We start from the raw sequence: 19,212 nt of genomic DNA on the forward strand, positions 1-19,212 counted from the left end.
TGCATCTTTATGTTTTATTGAATTAAAATGTAAAACAGTTTCTGCCCCTTTTTTTTTTTTTTTTTTTTTTTTTGCACCAAATTTCCCTTTAGTCAATGGTTTGTACAAGGGCTTTCTCAGAATCCAGGCAGAGTATATGGTTTAAGGGGCTGTCCAATCATACAGATGATAACAGGAAAGCTTCCCTCTCAGGTATTAACTGAATGGATTTCCCTAAAACTGCTTTCAGTTGACAAGATGAGATCCAGTCCCCTTGATCTTTACTCCAGATTCATGCGACAACTAAATCTGTGTTTGCAAAGCAGCTTCTAAAACCATCAAAGTTTATTTCACAAACGTCTGCGGTTGATAGAGCAGAAGATGTGGACCCATGGAAAGAGCTCTCATTAGGGGAAATGAAGATTTAGATGTCACACATGTGGCGTCTACCCTTGTTGATGTCAAAATACTGCTGGGGACAATTCTGATCACTACGCCAACACATTCCTGGGTAGAGAAATAGCAGAGGCTGCCACTGGCCCAATCAGGCCCAACTGTTAAGAAATGGGCCTTGGCAGGTTCTTCTGTTGTAACTTGGCCATTGGTGGAAGAAAAGTGAGAGACAGTATAATTATGCATCAGGATTTACCAAGGAGGATGACAATAGTAGTAGCATTAGCTTTCTAAAGGTGCCCAAATATGCCTCCAAATATGGACCAGTTTCTGTGGAGGCTAGTGAGCTTTGGGTTGTTTTTGCCTTAAGCACTTAAAAGTTAGTATGGATGGATCCCAAGGACAGCATATGGAAACTTTGGAAACACAGCAGAAGATAAACCAGTACTTTGAGAGCATGTTGAAACAGTAACCTTTAAAACAAGTTGTCAAAGGGGATGGTGCCTGTAAAGCTTTGAAAGCTCCATCAAGTAAATTAAAACGTGGTTGCATAAAAAGGCAACACCTTCTGCTGTAACCATTTTAGGCTACTATAAAAGAAAATTAGAAATTGGAACTCATGTGCTGGTAGTCCGCATGGATTTTGTTAGGGTACAATAAAAGAGGCATTCTAAAGTTTGCTTTTAAAGAGGAGACTCTGTGACCTTTAAGACATTTTTCCTTAACTTTCTCATCTCAAAATAGAGCTTCTCAAACGTCTTTTACAGTTTTATAGTTTGCCAGTCCTTAGGAACCACCCCAGGTCTGAGGGGAGGGAATGAGGTTAGGGTGGGGGGCAGAAACCAAGTACTGTTCCTGGAATTATAGGCTCCCCCCCCTTCACTGTTTATCTATTCTGCACCACTCAGCTGTTCTCTGTTGCAGAGAAATAAAACTTTAGTTTAAAAAGTATGTTAGAACAAAGCTGCAGAAATTGCCTGGAATTTCCTTCATTTTCCGCCATCTGGCTTTCATTGTGTCCTTCTTTCCCCTCCTCCATGTACGTTTACCAAATCTTTTCAACACACACTGGCCAAGCTATCAAATGCTTATAATTAATAGCAGTCGGACTCCTTTTTTTTTTTTTTTTTTTCTTCTTTTAAGGTAGTGCTTTCTGGCTCTCCTTAGGCTGCTCATGTCATAGCTATTATAAACAGGGGAGATGGTTGGTAAAACTTCATTACTAAGACTTAGTTGAACAAGAAAGAAAATTGAATCAAATTTAAGTCCTGAGTGTGAACTAAAAGTATTATTCACCAAAAATGAAAGGGGAGGAATAAAAGAATTTTTCTGAGGGCCTACTATGATCCTATTTTAGAGAGAAAGTATCTGAAGATCCAAAAAGGCGTATGACCTCTTACAGGTTACATAGGTAAACATGACAGAAGAGGATTTGAACACAGGTCTTAATCTACCTGTGGGTTTTAAATTTGGTGATCTTGGAGATAGAGAAGATCTTTTTCTTTTTTTATATTTTTAAGTTTTTTATTAGGGTGTAGTTGATTTACAATGTTGTGCCAATTTCTGTTGTACAGCTAAGTGACCGTCATACATATATATACATTCCCTTTTTTATATTATCTTCCATCAGTGATAGGGAAGATCTTTAGTGCATATTATCAAGGGAAAAATCAAGTTGCCAAACTGTATATATATATTTGTATGTGTTCATATACTCATAGAAATGCACAGAAAAAGATATATGTAGGAGTTCCCTTTGTGGCTCAGCAGGTTATAAACTAGACTAGTATCCATGAGGATGTAGGTTCGATACTTGGCCTTGCTCAGTTGGTTGGGGATCTGGTGTTGCTGTGAGCTGTGGTGTAGGTTGCAGACACAGCTGGATCCAGCGTTTCTGTGGCATAGGATGGCAGCCGTAGTTCCAATCTGACACCTAGCCTGGGAACTTACATATGCTGTGAGTGCAGCCCTAAAAAAAAAAAAAAAAAGAAAAAAGCTAGATATATGTATACAAATGCATAGAAGAAGGTCTGGAAAGGTTCGTACCAAAGCACTAACAATGGTTATCTCTGGGGAGAAGAAGGACATGGAACTGCAGAGTATGGCGGTGAAAGGGGGAGCATGTGCCTTCCTTGATTACTTCTGTTGCGCTTGAGTGGTAAAGAATGAGAATATTGACATATTACTCATGTAATTATAATGCTCAGCTTTTAATTATGAACAGGAGGGTGACTTCTTTCTAATGACTGATCTTAGGTCCTTTTCAGATATTTCTCCCTTAAGCAGGTCTAACCCACCAGTGAAGGTAGGCAGGGTCCAGGGGTGGGGGAGGCTTCTAGGCATAGTTCGCTCAGAGAGTGGTAAAGGCAACTGAAATAATTTTTCTTCCTTGTACTGATACATTCTTTTCCATCAATTTTGATGCAAAATTCTCACGATTCTCAGCTCACAAACAAACATGGTCCTAATTTCTTCTGGCCATTTTAGGCCAGGTTCTTAACAGATGAACACCTGTCCTTAATATACTATCTTCCATCTCTCCAGACAATCAAATTTCTCCCTGAGTAATGCTAACAATTCCTTCAACCTCCATTGCACCCACTCTCCAAAAGCTTGTCCTCATGTTCTTACTTTGGGGATACTTTGCCATACACGGCTGCTAAGATAAAGGATAATTTATCCTAAGGCTATTTGTGCTTTAAAGGTATGTAAAGCCTTAAATAAAGAGACTCTATTAACAGCATTTTCAGCACTACCTTGTGGGTGGGAGAGAGGGGGTAAGGAGAATGGAGAAAAGAGAGCACACTGAAGTCTCCCCAGTTATTATTAGGGTCTAAGCATTACTACTTAAAAATATGGCCCTACTCCTTTATATTCATCTATTCAATACAACACTAAATAAGCACCTACTACATGTCAGACATTATGCTGGATGCTAGGGGGATAGAGAGGAGGATTAAGACATAAAGCTGATAGCAAGAACTTTAAAATCTAGTCCTCTTCCATTCAGATGGCCAACAGGCATGTGAAAAGATGCTCAACATTGTTAATTATTAGAGAAATGAAAACCAAAAGTACAATGAAATATCACCTCATACCAGTCAGAATGGCCATCATTAAAAAATCTAAAAACACCAAAGACATCCAAAAAAAGAAAAATGGAGCTGGAGGAATCAGGCTTCCTGATTTCAGACTATACTACAAAACTGCATGTACTGGCACAAAGACAGAAATTTACATCAGTGGAACAGGATAGAAAGCCCAGAATTAAACCCATGCACCTACAGTCAACTTATCCATGACAAAGGAAGCAAGTATACAATGGAGAAAAGACAGCCCGTTCAATAAGTGGTGCTGGGAAAACGGGACAGCCACACGTGAAAGAATGAAATTAGAACATTTTCTAACACCATGCACAAAAATAAACTCAAAATGGATTAAAGACCTAGATATAAGACCAGATACTATAAAACTCTTAGAGGAAAACATAGGCCAAACACTCTCTGACATAAACCACAGCAACATCTTCTCAGATCCACCTCTTAGAGTAATGACAATAAAAACAAAAATAAACAAATGGGACTTAATTAATTAAAAGTTTCTGCACAGCAAAGGAAACCCTAAATAAAATGAAAAGACAACCAACAGAATGGGAGAAAATATTTGCAAATTAATCAACTGACAAGGGATTAATCTCCAAAATTTATAAACACCTCCTTCAGCTCAATACCAAAAAACCAAACAACCCCATCAAAAAACGGGCAGAAGATGTAAAAAGACAATTCTCCAAAGACATACAGATGGCCAAAAAACACATGAAAAGATGTTCAACATCACTAATTATTAGAGAAATACAAATCAAAACCACTACGAGGTACCACCTTACACTGCCCAGAATAGCCATCATCAAAAAGTCTATAAACAATAAATACTGGAGAGGGTATGGAGAAAGAGGAACCCTATTACACTGTTGGTGGGAATGTAAATTGGTGCAACCACTGTGGAAAATAGTATGGAGATGCCTCGGAAAACTAAAAAATAGAATTACTATTGGATCCAGCAATCCCACTCCTGGGCATCTATCCAGAGAAAACCAGGACTCCCAAAGACACATGTACTCCAATGCTCATTGCAGCACTATTTGCAATAGCCAAGACATGGACACAACCTAAATGTCCATCGACAGAGGAGTGGATCAGGAAGATGTGGTACATATACACAATGAAATATTACTCAGCCATTAAAAGGAAAGAAATAATAGCATTTGCAGCAACATGAACAGACCTAGAAATTATCATGCTAAGTGAGGTCAGTCAGACGAGACACCAACATCAAATGCTATCACTTGCATGTGGAATCTAAAAAAAGGACACAATGAATTTCTTTGCAGAACAGATACTGACTCACAGACTTTGAAAAACTTATGGTTTCCAAATGGGATAGGTTGGGGGCTGGGGGGATGCACTGAGGGTTTGGGATGGAAATGCTATTAAATTTGGTTGTGATGATTGCTGTACAACTACAAATGTAATGAAATTCACTGAGTAATTTAAAAAAAGGAAAGGAAAAATGTGGAAATAAATCCTTGAAATTGTATGTTACTCTGCCATCATCAAATAATCAAGACTATGAGGGTTATTTCAGTAATTTATTCTGTTGTTGCTATTGAAGTTCTGTTAGAATGTACTGCATAATTTGAAAACAAATGTATAACTTGAATTCTAACTACACAAAACTTTAAACATGCTTTTGAAAATAAAATAAAATAAAATTTCAGGCTCTAAGGATAATAAATAAATAAATGCCACAGTGAAGCAGGCAAAAAAAAAAAAGAAAGCTTTTGGGCTTCGGTGAACTTAGGCCTGGATGACACCTGCAGTGTTTATCAGAGAGGCTTAATCCCAAACCAAAGCTCAAGGGGTTAAGCAGCTGGTGGGGAGATGGCTCTCTTAGAGCCTCAAAGCATGGGGCCCTCTGCACTGGCTCCTTTCATGATCAGCAAGGTTATCTGGCCTTGCTGAGAAAACAGGCCACCTGACCCAAGGCCACAGCAGGAGAGAGAAGGAGAAAGAGCTCCTCAGCCCTACTTTCCTGGAAAGCAGGCCATCTCCAATGCTAAAATCCATCCCTGCAGTCCAGGCAGCCTCTGCTGACTGGCGCTTAAAGCCGACCAAACCCCCTGCTCCAAGGCCGTGGTGGGTAACCTGCCCCCTGGGCCAATCAGAGGGTACTTCACTCTGGAGGGCATAGTGGCGCCAGATCTGAAATAGCATTTCAATTCTCACTCAGCTGTAGGCGAAGAGGGGTCACTGCTTTAAAGGTACAAAGGAGAAGCAGGCATAACCCAATAGGCCTGATGGGAGACCATCAATGAACAGGACTTGGTGGAAATGGAACTTGGGATCTTGCGGCCTGGGGTTGATACCATAAAGCCTCCATAAAGCCTGCAGAGCATGACACCAGCTCTGCACCTTAGTGGCAAGGTGACCGTGGATGACCAGCTAGTTCCTACTTCGGCTCATGGCCTCCACGTTTGATTGGGAAACACCCCCACCTGTGCTCATTGTGTAGCTCCAAGAGCACTGCCTCGTAAAAAGCGGAACTCCAAGTTATGGCATGGAAGGCTTCAGAATTGAAAAATTACATTTGTTTGATGTCAGTCATTTTAACTGAGAGATACGTTTGCTGATTTTGCAAACCTATGGCTACTCTGATTTTCAAACTCTTAGTTAAGCCTGTAAACATCCTAGTCCTTACCAGTTTTTCAGTGTTGTGGTTTTACATAAATTTTACCTAAGTCTTAAAAAAAAAAAAAAGGTCTAAAAGCATGGACTTCCCATTGTGGCTCAGAGGGTTAAGAACCTGACTAGTATCCACTGGGAGGTGGGTTTGATCCCCGTTCTCACTCAGCGGGTTAACGATCCAGTGTTGCTGTGGCTGTGGCATAGGATGGCAGCTGCAGCTCCAATTTGACCCCTAGCCTGGGAATTCCATGTGCCACAGGTGCGGCTCTAAAAGGAAAAAAAGGTCTACAGACAATAAATGCTGAGAGGGTGTGGATAAAAAGGAACTCGGTGGGCATGTAAATTGCTGCAGCCATTATGGAGAACAGAATGGAGGTTCCTTAAAAAAACTTAAAAATAGTTACCATATGATCCTGAAATCACACTTCTGGGCATATATCCAGAGAAAATGCACCCCTGCATTTGTAGCAGTACGATTTACAACAGCCAAGACATGGAAGCAACCTAAAGGTCCATTGACAGAGGAATGGATAAAGATGTGGTACATATATACAATGAATACTACTCAGCCATAAAAAGGAATGAAATAATGCCATTTGCAGCAATACAGATGGACCTAGAGATTATCATACTAAGTGAAGTAAATCAGAGAAGCACAAATACCATATGATATCCCTTATATGTGGAAATTAAAGAAGTGATACAAACAAACTTATTTATAAAACAAAAATAGATTCACAGACATAGAAAACAGATTTATGGTTACCAAAGAGGGAAAGGGTGGGGAACAGATAAATTGGGAATTTGGGATTAACATATTCACTCTACTATATATAACTTAGGTAAACAACAAAGACCTACTGTAGAACACAGGGAAATATACTCAATATTTTGTAATAAGTATATTTGTAATAGATAATGGAAAAGAATCCAAAAAAGAATATGTATAATATATATAACCAAATCACTTTGCTATACACTTGAAACAAACATAACATTGTAAATTAACTATATTTCAATAAAAATTAAATCTGCATTAAAAATACAGTACTCGTCAATCAATAACTACTATTTTTTGAAGTGTTCTAAAAAAAAAATTCAGGGAGCCTGTGCACATGCATGAATGCACACACACACAGACACACACATAGTCACATATAGACACACACAACCTGGAATGATTGGAATACCTCCTGCTTGAGAACACAGCCTTTTTGCTGAGAATAGCCAGGCATGTGCAGCCATCAGTCTAAACCTGGTGAAAGCTGGACATGTGCTTCTGATACCAGGTCTGCCAATCACACAGAGGAAATTAGAGGGTAAGTTTCATCTTAGAAAGACAGCCTGGATCAGTCATGCCTTCTAGGGCCTTTGGTATTTCTTTGTGTGACCTGATAACTCTGACCGCGACACAAGAGAAAAAGCAGCTTCCTAACTGGTGATCAGTAAGACGAACAACTTCCTAGAAAAGCTCTTTCTCTTAACCAGCAACACCTCCTAGAGACACGAACCCAGTGACTAAGATGAGGAACATCACTTCCACATATCCCACAGGAAATGCTATTTTATTTTTTAACACATGGACATTCAGCACAAGCCAAGAACCCAAAAGCCAGTGTACAGAAACTTGAGGCCCATCAGGGTACATACCAAAATGTGCAAGGAACACTGATCCACAATAAGAATTGTGGATTTAAGATTTAAATTAGCCCCAAATGAAGTGTAGGTGCTTGGGAGACAACACAACCATGCCCCTTCTAAATACATTTTCTCTTTCATGCACATGACATCAACATTCAGAAGGAAATATTTTACCCCTGGATGTCAGACTGAAATATTCCACAGTAGATGCATCTCTACACATTTCACACTTTTAAGATGAAACTCTGCTTTGGCTCTTGGATGGAAGGTGATGGCAGCAAGTCATATCAGGTCACTTTGGCCCCCTTTGTTGTTTTAATTAGCATCATTCCACAAAGGCTCATCTGTGTCTAGTTGGCTGAAGAAAGCCCTGGCTGTGCCCAGCAAGAGGTCCTGTCTGTCAGTCTGATGGCTGGCTGGTGGACATCAAAGCACTGAGTTTATCTGGGGCAAATGCAGTAATGTCAAGTCCGGCAAAGGTCCTTGCCTTGGAGCCAATCAAAAGGTCATAGAGTAAGTCGGGCTTATCTAATTTAAGCATAGTCAGTACTTGGAGGATGGGAAGTAACATTTTGTGTCCTATTTCTCCTGCTGCCCTATGAAGGGAGGGGTTTAGTGGTTGTAAATCCCAGAAGACGTTCAGTTTCTCCCAATTAGTGACTCCTCGGCATTACCTCCTACAGCTCATCAGAGCATTTTGATGTTATCACAATGCTGCAATGTGCTTAGAAAGATCCCCCCTGCTGGTTTTGCAAGTGATGGTAAATAAGAGAACAGAAATGATATCAATTATCAGCACAGAGCAGCAGTAGCAGTAGTAGTCTAGTATCTCTGCCTTTAGAGTCACAAAGAGTTATGGGACTATTTGAGCAGGACACGATGACCTTGGATCATCTGGTACAGCTAGTTAGTTGTGCAGATGTGGAAACAGAAGGAGCAGACATCTTGCCCGATGGCACATAGCTAGTGGGTGGCAGAGCTAGGATGAGAAGCCAGGCCTCCTGACTGGCCAACCAAGGCCCTTGTAGGCTGTCTCTGCTGTAATCTTTCTGCTTCTTCCTGTTAAGGAGACTGCAGTCAAACAGAGGGGATTTGGACTCCTTGATCATGCAGTGAGGTCTCATGCTCGCTGGAGAATAGTGAGGTCGGGACAGAGATGTGGGCAGGGGTAGAAAAAGAGGTTTCTTAGGATTCTATGCACTAGATCTAGGCTTTTTTAGCCCAGCCCTTGGCTATTTTACTAGCTGCTGTTCTCATGGGAGGGGTGCTGCTCCAAGCAGTGGCTGACTGATTTTCTGGCTGCCTTGGCTGCCTTGGCGAATATGGCACTCATGGCCCTCTTCACTTCTGCATCTGAAGAGGGAAGCCAGACCCACCCTTTAGATCAATACAGGACAACTCTGGTGACAAGCAGGAGAGTGGGATGGTGCCCTGATCTGATCCAAGGAGACTAACAATCTATATCATCTAAGTCCCAAAGAAAGGCCCCTAGGTGGCTGGCAAGTGGGACAAGCAGCATTAGCTTGACCAGAAAACTATCCTTAATTCCTGCAGGCAACACATGGCTTCTTATGTGATACTTAGCAGAAATGGAAGAAATATTCTTCAAAAACAGCAACTGCCTCCATATCTAGGATATGACCTGGGAACATTCTTCACCCCATTGGCAGACTTGAAAGTCTGGCTCTGGTTCTTTCAAGGCCTCCCTTTGAAATCAGCCTCATGGATGAGATGGTTTAGCTTCTAGAGACTTGTTGCAAACAAGCATCTGAAGGCAAGTCTGTACAGACACAATAACATTGTGTGGACTGAAGCAGTGATTGGATTGACTGACTAAGACTCAAGGTTGGATAATAATGAGACCCAGGCAGGGCTGAACAATGAAATGCTCTATTGATTTTAGGCATGTGGATTGACACATGCCCCCCAGAGCATGCTATCATGAATCTGCATGCTGTGTGCATACAAATTTCACAGCAGATCTGTTATACTACCCAGATGCTTCAGTTCCTACAATCCACAAGCCAAATTGTTATTAGCATGCGAAGGCCTGGGATGCAGACTAAAAGGTGGCAGAGACCATAATGTCTGTGGTCAGTTCACATTTCCTCCAGGAGAAAGCAGCCATGTAGCCTGTGTACATATCGGCCACACCACCCGGCTTTGCTTTGGTGCATGGAGCCTTCCGGACCCTGAGCATGACCACTGGGCTGGAATTCCAAAGCCCTGGTTTCAATTAAATTTAAGCGGATTTGACTGAAAGTTTGAACTGATGCTAATTGGTTTTCAAAACACTGGGTAACAATAAGCATTCAGGTCTTGCCCACAGACAGACGCGCCCCATTCTGAACACACTCCTGGGCACCAGGGTGGCCAGTGCCCCCCTTACCTTGCCGGGCAGGGATCCAAACTGCAGGATTTCAGGAGCTGGGGGGGCCGCCGGCTGGTCACGCACAGGTTCTCGTCTGCGGGCTCTCGCGTCTGTTTGTTCAGGCAGCTCACCACAGCCTCTTGGACACCTGCGTACAGATCACAACGTCAGGCCCACATGGGCATGTGGGGGGCGAGCGGGTGGAGACAGGGTGGCTGGTGGGAGGTCTCTGGTAGGGAGGACCTGCTGCATGCTTGTCAGGCGGTTTAAAGCCTGGGACTGCCAGGGCTTGTCAGGCGTCACTCCATTTGTAGAAAGCACTCAGGAGCCTGTGCCCCTAAGAAGGGCAACTCCCCTAAAGAGGGGAGGCTGCTGCCAGCCCTGTTGAGATGCTTAAAAAAACCTGCTAGCCAGCTATACAGCTGCCAGTGCTGAAAACAGGATAACAATGCAGAGGAGAATAGGGTGACCAAAAAAATGGCCCCAAGACCTTCAAGTGTTATATTTTAATCATGGGAGATGACTGTATTTGGAAGGCAGGTCCAGAGCCATGTTTTTTGTTTTCATTTGTTTTGTTTTTGATTTTTTTTAAAATGAGGTATAGTTGATTTATAATGTGTTAGTTTCAGGTGTATAGCACAGTGATTCATATATATATATATATATATACACACACACACACACACACACATACACACATGTATACATGTATTCTTTTTCACGTTCTTTTCCCTTATAGGTTATTATAAAATATTGAGTGTAGTTCCCTGTGCTATACAGTAGGTTCTTGTTGGTTACCTATATTATATATAATGAGTATTCACATGTTAATTCCAAACTCCTTATTTATTCCTTCTCCCTCTTTCCCCTTTGGTAACCATAAGTTTGTTTTCAATATCTGTGAGTCTATTCCTGTTTTGAAAATAAGCTCACTTCTATCTTTTTTTTTTAAGATCCCACATATAAGCAATATCATATGATATTTGTCTTTTTCTGTCTGCAGAGCCATGTTTTAATATGCCACATCTGTAAACTGCTGCATCTTGCACCCAGAGCTTTGATGGTTTGCTTTTGATTCTGGTTCATTTATTTAGCGACCTAGGGAAGCTTGGGAAGTTTGAACAAAGAAAGGGAACAAGAGGCATAATGATGGCATCCATGGCAGACAATCTTTTCTACATCCATGGAAGGCAGTTTTTCCACTGCCACCCTCATGCCTCTGACCACAAAGCTAATAAAACTGGAGTTTGAGGAGTGATTGGCACATGGCTCTTGGTGGATCTTCCAAGATGGTGCAGGATCCCTCAAGGGGACTTTCATGGAGCAGGGAACACATGTCACCTGCTAATGTAGTGTCCAAACACTTCATTCTGCTTCTCATAGTCATATAAGCAAGAGCAAAAGTCCTCTGGGTAAACATTAGTATCTAAGTATTGAGGCCAGGAGTTTGACATGCTCTATTCAATCCTCTCCACAACCCCACCAAGCATATACTATTTTTATCCCCACTTTGTAGATCAGAAAACTGAGGATTAGAAGCCTAAAAAGACTTGCTAGGTTCATACAGTTGGAAAGTGATGCTGCAGTGGTTGTGCCTTACCACTGGAGCTTTAATGACTAACAACATTAACATTTAAAAATGCTAAGAGGCTGCTATATCTGCTGGAGATCTTCAGGAATAACCTAGACATGTGTCTGGAATTATTTCAGCAGAATTCTGTTTAAGAAAGTAAAGAGACAGGACATCCTTGATAATTAGCTTTCAGTTATTCATAGCCATATATATATATATATATATATATATATATATAAAGATATGTACATCTAAAAATATCTACCTATTGTTAAATATTGGTATATAGCTATAGTAGAGTATGTGACAATCCATATAATTAGTTTTAGCTATAAATGCACATACATTTTCTTTAAAAAATTTTCTGCATTGCTTCATGAGTTAGTACCTGATAGAGTACAACTGACCCAACACTTATTGGCCCTGTTACTTCCCTCCTCCTAACTGCTCTATGTTTCTCTAAGAAGTTATCACTTCAATCAATAGACAAATGCTTCTTGAGGTGATATTACACTAACTTAGAAAAGTCACTCAGCAAGACCACTCTTTATTTTTATTTTATATTTTTTGGCCAGGCCCACAGCATACAGAAGGTTCTGGGTCTGGGATCAAACCTGAGCCACAGCAGTGACAACACTGGATCCTTCACTGCTAGGCCACCAGGGAGCTCCATGACCACCATTTATAAATATATATACGTATGACTGGGTCACTTTGATGTATGGCAGAAATTTACACAACACTGTAAATCAACTATACTCCAATAAAAATAAAATAAACAAAAAAGTGAGTCCCATTTACCATATTAAATTATCATTGTTTATATTAGCTAAAAAAACAAGTGACATGTTAAAGCCAGAATCCGACTTGTCTTTTTTCCTAGTAAGTCTGATAAATCAAACATTAAAAAAAAAATCAATCAGTCACAACATTTACTCTGTGGCCATGAATGCCACTTTTCATTTTTTCTACGCCTTTGATGAGCTTCAGAAATTTTCATTTACATATATCATGGCCAGCTCAGGGTAGAGCATGTGAGATGTATGCTAGACATTCAAGATATTCCATCAGATTCTGTAATGCTGACTACAGGGTGTTCTCCTAGTTGCAGCTGGGATGAGCCACTTGAAATTCATGGTATGATGGTATAGCAAAACATTTCATGGGAAAATGTTGACATCATCACTGATACTTCCCACCGGAATAGTCTGGCATTGTTAAGGTCATGATGACAAGGTGCTGGGCAAGGCTAACTATCCCGTGTGGAATTTGGAACTATGGTTGAGTTCAAAATTAAATTTTCAATTCATTTGCCTACCTGGGAGTATACCAGAGACTCTCAGGGTTGCCCTAAAATAAAATATATTTTGGCTTTAGTCAGCTATTGAAAACTTTATGAATTTGAGTTGACAATCCCTGAGGCAGGAAGTGACCACAGGCCTTTTGTCACTTGCCTTTCTTGAAAGGGCTTGGTTTAGAGGCGAGGAGTGAGGGGGAGGGTGTACGAGTGACATGACCTGTTTCCACTTTGTGAAACCCTTGTTTATGGCACTGAGGTCCTTTCAAGACTGCAAGGAATGGGATCACAAGAGCTCAAGTTTCTGAAAGGACATCAATAATCTTCTGAGACACGAAGAACACATTTACATGACTAATCATTTAGCTCAGGATAAAAATCAGCTTTGGAGTAGTCAAGTGCTGAGATTAAGAAGCATTCTACAGTTACTACATTCTAATCCTATGCTGTTCAGGATGACGCCCTAGACTTCAACAACACTGCGTGGAAGGGTCCAGTGGCCTCAGCATTCCTAGGTGGGGCCTGGGGTCGGGGAGGCTCAGGGCCGAGCTCTGTCATAATTAAGGAGTAACTGGGACCAGCCCTGTGGTCAACGCACAAGAAATTTTTGCGGCATGAACGCATGAAAGGCCTCAAGGGCAGGGCATTCCAAAGCACACCATGAGATTTGGGTGAAGGGGTGGTGGGAATGGGGGCCTGGAGGAAGGCACATGAGGGAGCAGCCCTGCAATGGGGGGAGGGAGGCGTGCGAAGACTTCACCTGGGTTCACAGTATATGTGGCTCAGGGGAGTCAGAGGTTGGGACGTGAGACACTGGCTCATCCAGTTTGTGCTTTTTGTTTTTTTTTTTCCCACAGCGGCTAATTTATGCACTGAGAAGAACAGTTTAAACCAACACAGAACACATATTAAAGTACGGTCCTCTCTGAATTTTCCTTTCTTGAAAGGAGCAGAAGGAAAGGACTTAAAAGGAAAAGAGAGCAAGAAGCACAGCATTTCACCTTTTATGCTTGCTGAAGTCAATTTCAAGTTTTCCTCAGCAAGATTTTCATGTCGATTTTACCATCTAAGGAGGTCAGTACAAGAAAGCTGCTCAAGTTCAAATCTGCTCACTGTGACCACACCTATCATTTCACATATAGGAAACCAAAATATAATAAGGAGATGATAGTGGCACAGAGGACACAGATCTGAACAGGGTAGGCTTACTTTCAATCTTCCAGAAAATGGGATTTTCAGTGTTTATATCTCCCAGAGTAACATAATTGTTACATGATATTTGATGACAGCTGGGAGAAACACAGCCACCAACTACAGCCTAAATTACTAACGAGTTCCTTCTGGTTGCTACCTCTGCTAGGTGAAAGGTTACTTTTGTGTCTATCCAATTTCATCTCTTGAGATTGCAAAACCAATAAAATTAGGTCCACCAGTCTTATAACCCCAAATTGATGTAAAATCTGTTTGTTAATCTTGAACATTGTTGATGGGCTTCAGCAGGAATGATTAAAAATATCTATAACCTTGTGGGTTATATTTTGGTGAAAGATCAAAGTTGGTGATACAATAACATGTTACTGCCAAACAATGACTTCAAAATATACATGTCTCAGATACCAAAATAATTTTTTAGTGTGTATGGGCATCATATCGATGATATGGCCCAAGCATGTTTTCACCACTTTGGAATTTTCAACTCGAACATTTTAGGCAGAGATATATTACCTTGGCACAGGGACGCAACTGTACGTAAGCATGCACAGTTGTTGACAGTTAAAGACCTAAGACATTTCAGTAACTTTACCTTGCCTTGGATATAAATGAGGTACACTTTATGTTCTACAAAGGCCCTCGGTTCCTACAAGCAGAGATCAATTGTATAGCCAACATACAAATCTTATTTCCAAATCAATATCTTCTGAAAACATTTTAAATTAAAAACATTCCATCAACTCTCTACACTTTGAATTTTATACCCCCCAGTTGATCAGCCGAATGGTCAGAATCTTAAAGATAAAGCTATCTGGTTATTTATATATTCCATTACAGCATCGTTTTCCCCATCTGCTCATAAAGTTCCAGGCTTAACTTGTAACTGAGAATCATAACTGAGAGATCGTAAATAATCTTTGTTCAAAGCACATTTGTTTTAGACTGACCATCATGATTGTTCAATTCAGGTGATCATGGAAATTGGGGCAACATACGACTTCCTTGTGATATCGGAAAGAAGCAACTGCGGCCACTGGCGGTGGTCTTTCCACCTGGCCTCTCTCCTCCTGCCTGGGTTCTGAGATCGCCAAAGTGTATTTAATACTCTCCCTCAGTGAGCAGGGAAGAAAAGATGTCCTCATTATGAGTGGAGAGCACCACAGGATCACAGATTAGCCGAGTGCCAAGAAACTGTCCTCCAGAATCAGACGGGAAAATTTAGGTTTTAAAATAACAGGCTTTCCATTAAAACACTTAAGAACTCCACAGTCAGAAATTGGAAGACTTAGAAACAAACGAGAACTTCAAGGTCAAGACTATTAAATGCTTACGAAACAACCCGAATGGAGAAAATTGATTCTTTGCTCCAGCTTGTCCCACTACCCATTCCTTTTCAACCACACATGAACAATTTGGGCACATGTATTCTTACATTCCCAGTAAAGTCCAAAGAGGCTTTTTACAAAATGTTTCCAATATGTCATGGTTTAGAAGACAGTTTGGGGAAATAATTTTAATATTTATATTAAATATGTAAAAATGAATTTATGAACAAATTTATAAACATATAATATATAATTATATATATTTATTTATTTATACTAGTTAGGTAGGGAACTTTGCTGGGAATGCAGAAACTTAATGTGACAAAAAGGGGTACTGACATCCAGTGAGAGGGATTTGATGGGAAATCAGCCAGGCTTTCCTCGCCTATCAGAATCTCTCTTGGGAGTAGATGTGGGGATTGAATCTAATATATATGTATTTTTACAGTGGTATGAAAGCCCATAATCTTGAATTAATTGTTGATTTAAATGCTGTATCCCACGACAGTTCCATTCATAACACCTGAAATAAAAAAAAAAAAAAAAAAACAAAACAAAACAAAAAAAAAAAACACCTGGACTATCTCTAAGAGAATCAGGTCAATACACATGGAGATATTTACCATCATTTAAATAAATTCATTCAATGACAAAGCTTCAGGGACTCTCTAAGGGCTTAAAGAAGTGAGGTATGATGGGAAAATCCTAGACTGAGAAATAAACTGCCAGCCTAGTCCCAACTTTGCTCAGTAGCTGTGTGATCTTGAAAAAGTCACTCAGCTTCTCTGTATCTTGGTTTTCTCATCTGTAAAATGGCAGTGGGGTCAGTCTTTTTCAACTCCTCTCCAGTCCCAGGTAACCAGAGTGTTCACTGCCCTTAGACACCCTTTCTGTTTGTCAAGAGATACTACTTTGGGGATCTGCTGAGTAAATGAGAGGAATTGTAACCTGCCCCTGGGAACAGCAGAATGTTCTGTCATCTTGGGTCTTGGTTCATATCACATGCACTGAGCCAAGGGCAGAGATAAATAAAACTGAATGTTGAGAGCGTCGCCAGGTGGCTGTCAACTGTGTGTCTTGGTCAGATACACTAGGATAGAGTGCAAAACATCAGAATGACAACTGAAAGCAAAAGCATTAGTTGTGTTGGCCACTCACAGCTGACAGTCTAAAAGCCTCTCAAGCCTGATGCAAAATACATCTGTGTTTCATTCAGTCCGCTTTACGTCGAGAATGGCTTTCTCCCCCTACTTGTCATTCTTGCAGTAGAGGCAATCATATGACACAGCGGCAGGCAGGGAGAGAAGTGACAAAGGACAGGAAAATGGAAGGATCTGAGGCAGACCCCCGTCTTACCTCCTCCGCAAGACTCAGAGCACTTGGTGAAGCCCTCGTACTCCCAGTCGTAGAGCTCGTCAAAATCCTGAAGGCCACCCAAGAGGCCATCTGTCTCTTCAGGGTTAAACTCAGGCACCTCTCCGTGGCATGGTCCTGCATAACAGGGGCGCTGGGACGCTGGTCTGGGCCCTTCACATTCGTCCACCGGCAGGTCGGCCACGGACTGAGAGAAAGACAGGAGCACCTGGCACCTGACTATTCGCACCTGGGTCCCCACGCCACAGGTGACCGTGCAGGCCGACCAGGCCTCTGGGATGAACCTGCAGTCCGAAAGCAAACAAGAGGACAGCATGAGAAGCCCCAAGTATGAGGCCTTGGGCACTGTGGACAGCCACATCCCACCTGCCACCTGGGCCCAGGGCCGTCCCAGGATGTGCGCTGGGCTGTGCCACCCTGTTCTGTGATGGGCGCTTTAGTGTAGCTCATGAGCTCGCTGACCCCTGTTTCTGGATTGGTTTCTTCTTGAGGGTCATGTGAGCTCCCAGCTGGAAGACATTCCAGCTCCAGACCACCTGCTTTCTCTCTGCTTTTGCCCCCACGGTGGTAGCTCTTCAGAGCAGGGGACTGGTTTCTTCTCTCTCCATCTAAATCCCAGCACTTGTGCCTTCTTGCAAGATGCTGGCTATTCTTACAGCAGACTAATACTGATACTAAAAATCATAACAAAATAAGCCCTTAGAGATATTTAAGGAAGTATTTTTTTTTTTTTTAGTCTGGATTTCAGATTCTGTAACTTTCTTTGCTTTTCTGCTCAAAGTGCTTCCCAAGATTTGTTTATATATAGAAAGAGATTTTTTTTTTTTGTAAGTTTCCAAGAATGGAGCAAAGCCTTGTTCCTCAAGCATTCTTTGAATTAGTCTGGACAGCAATTCTTTTTATATCATAGAGAAAAGCCATGCTACAAATTTAAATCCACAAGCATGTCACAGTAAATGAGGGGTTCTGCATTCATACAAGTTTGTTCAACAGCCACATCGGTGAGAATTTGGTTTCTCTCTGAGTTTCTTTAAAATGTAGGACAAAATCCAAATTCTAAAAAAAGAAAAAAAAAAAAAAGGAGTCTTTTTTCTTCCTACTAAACAATGGTGGCCATAACTATAATGACCTTGAGAGGTGAATAGGGAAAAAAGCCAGAGGCAACCACTAACATTTTCAAAAAATAAATATAAGAATCTAGAGAAAGGATTCCGGACTAAAAAAAAAAAAAAAAAAAAAAAAAAAATTTGATTTTTCCATGATCCTACTGCTTTTTCATGGGGAATCATGCTGAGGAGGCATGCAAACCTGGCTCTTTAACCTTGACTTTGGCAGAAAAGGAAAGGACTGATAAGAAGTTTATAGCATTAAATCCAAGCAAGTGCAAATGGTTCTTATCTAGTTTAGGGAAACTGAAATTCTAACAGGAAACTAATCCAAGTTTCAAACTGGGTGAAGCACAACAAAGCTGAGGCCTGGGCCTGAGCCTGGGCTGTGTGTGGAGCTGGGGGACAGGCCCAGAGAGCTAGACCCTCGATATCTGAGGCATGGGAAGAGGCCCTTCAAGAAGGGTCTGCTGCTCAAGGGCTCTGAAGAGCCATTCCCTAGGAGAGGACGAAGGTCACATATAACCTTGTCAGGAAAGCAGGCAGGGGAAAAAGGGCCACCCAGAATTATTCCTGAGATATTCTCATCACAATGTGACCTCCCTCTTTCATTTTTGAATTCCTGACTCCATCTTCTGGCACCTAGAAAATGTAGAGGGAAAAAGTATCCTAAAGGATTAAATTCTTTTCTCTTTCAGTAATGCTAACTGTAGCGTTTTTTTTTAATATAAAACCAAGATCTGCAATCAAGATTATGTTAACCCTCTTATTACCCAGTCACATATATCTGCCTGGGTCCTAGAACAAGAATCAAAACAAAATACTGAATTTTACAACCTGGGTATGAACAGAAAGGGAAACATGTACAAAACTATTCTGCATATAAGAGAAACCCAAAAACAAATGATAAGTTGGCCAACTTTGACAGTAGTGATGAGTAATGCTTCTCTAATAATAGGGTGCTGAATTTTTTTCTCAAATAGAAAAGACGACAAGATCTTAAAAAGAACAACACCCTCTTAGCTTTTTCTGTACAGTAAGGGTAACTGTTGTCTGCTTTAGTAGCCCTCTTCAGTGACCATTACAAGAGAACAGGGACCAAATAGATTTCAGGACATATTTTAGACTATTTTAGACTTTGTGGGCCGTGTTTGTGGACCTCGTTGTGATACTCAGCTCTGTGAAAACAGCCATAGG

General features: G+C 41.1%; 1 protein-coding gene across 3 annotated transcripts in view; it reads right to left on the minus strand.

Annotated features, from left to right (window-relative positions):
• Positions 1–19,212, minus strand: part of ADAMTSL1 (ADAMTS like 1) — a 1,007,583-nt gene that overhangs the window by 213,219 nt on the left and 775,152 nt on the right. For all 3 annotated transcript variants that reach the window (XM_021074260.1, XM_021074267.1, XM_021074276.1), the window contains 2 exons: positions 16,892–17,193; positions 10,147–10,276 (listed from right to left, as the gene is read on the minus strand). In XM_021074260.1, coding sequence (XP_020929919.1) covers positions 10,147–10,276; positions 16,892–17,193 — 432 coding nt within the window. The remainder of the gene's footprint in view (positions 1–10,146; positions 10,277–16,891; positions 17,194–19,212) is intronic.

This window comes from Sus scrofa, chromosome 1 (genome assembly GCF_000003025.6).
Source record: "Sus scrofa isolate TJ Tabasco breed Duroc chromosome 1, Sscrofa11.1, whole genome shotgun sequence".
Lineage (NCBI taxonomy): Eukaryota > Metazoa > Chordata > Mammalia > Artiodactyla > Suidae > Sus > Sus scrofa.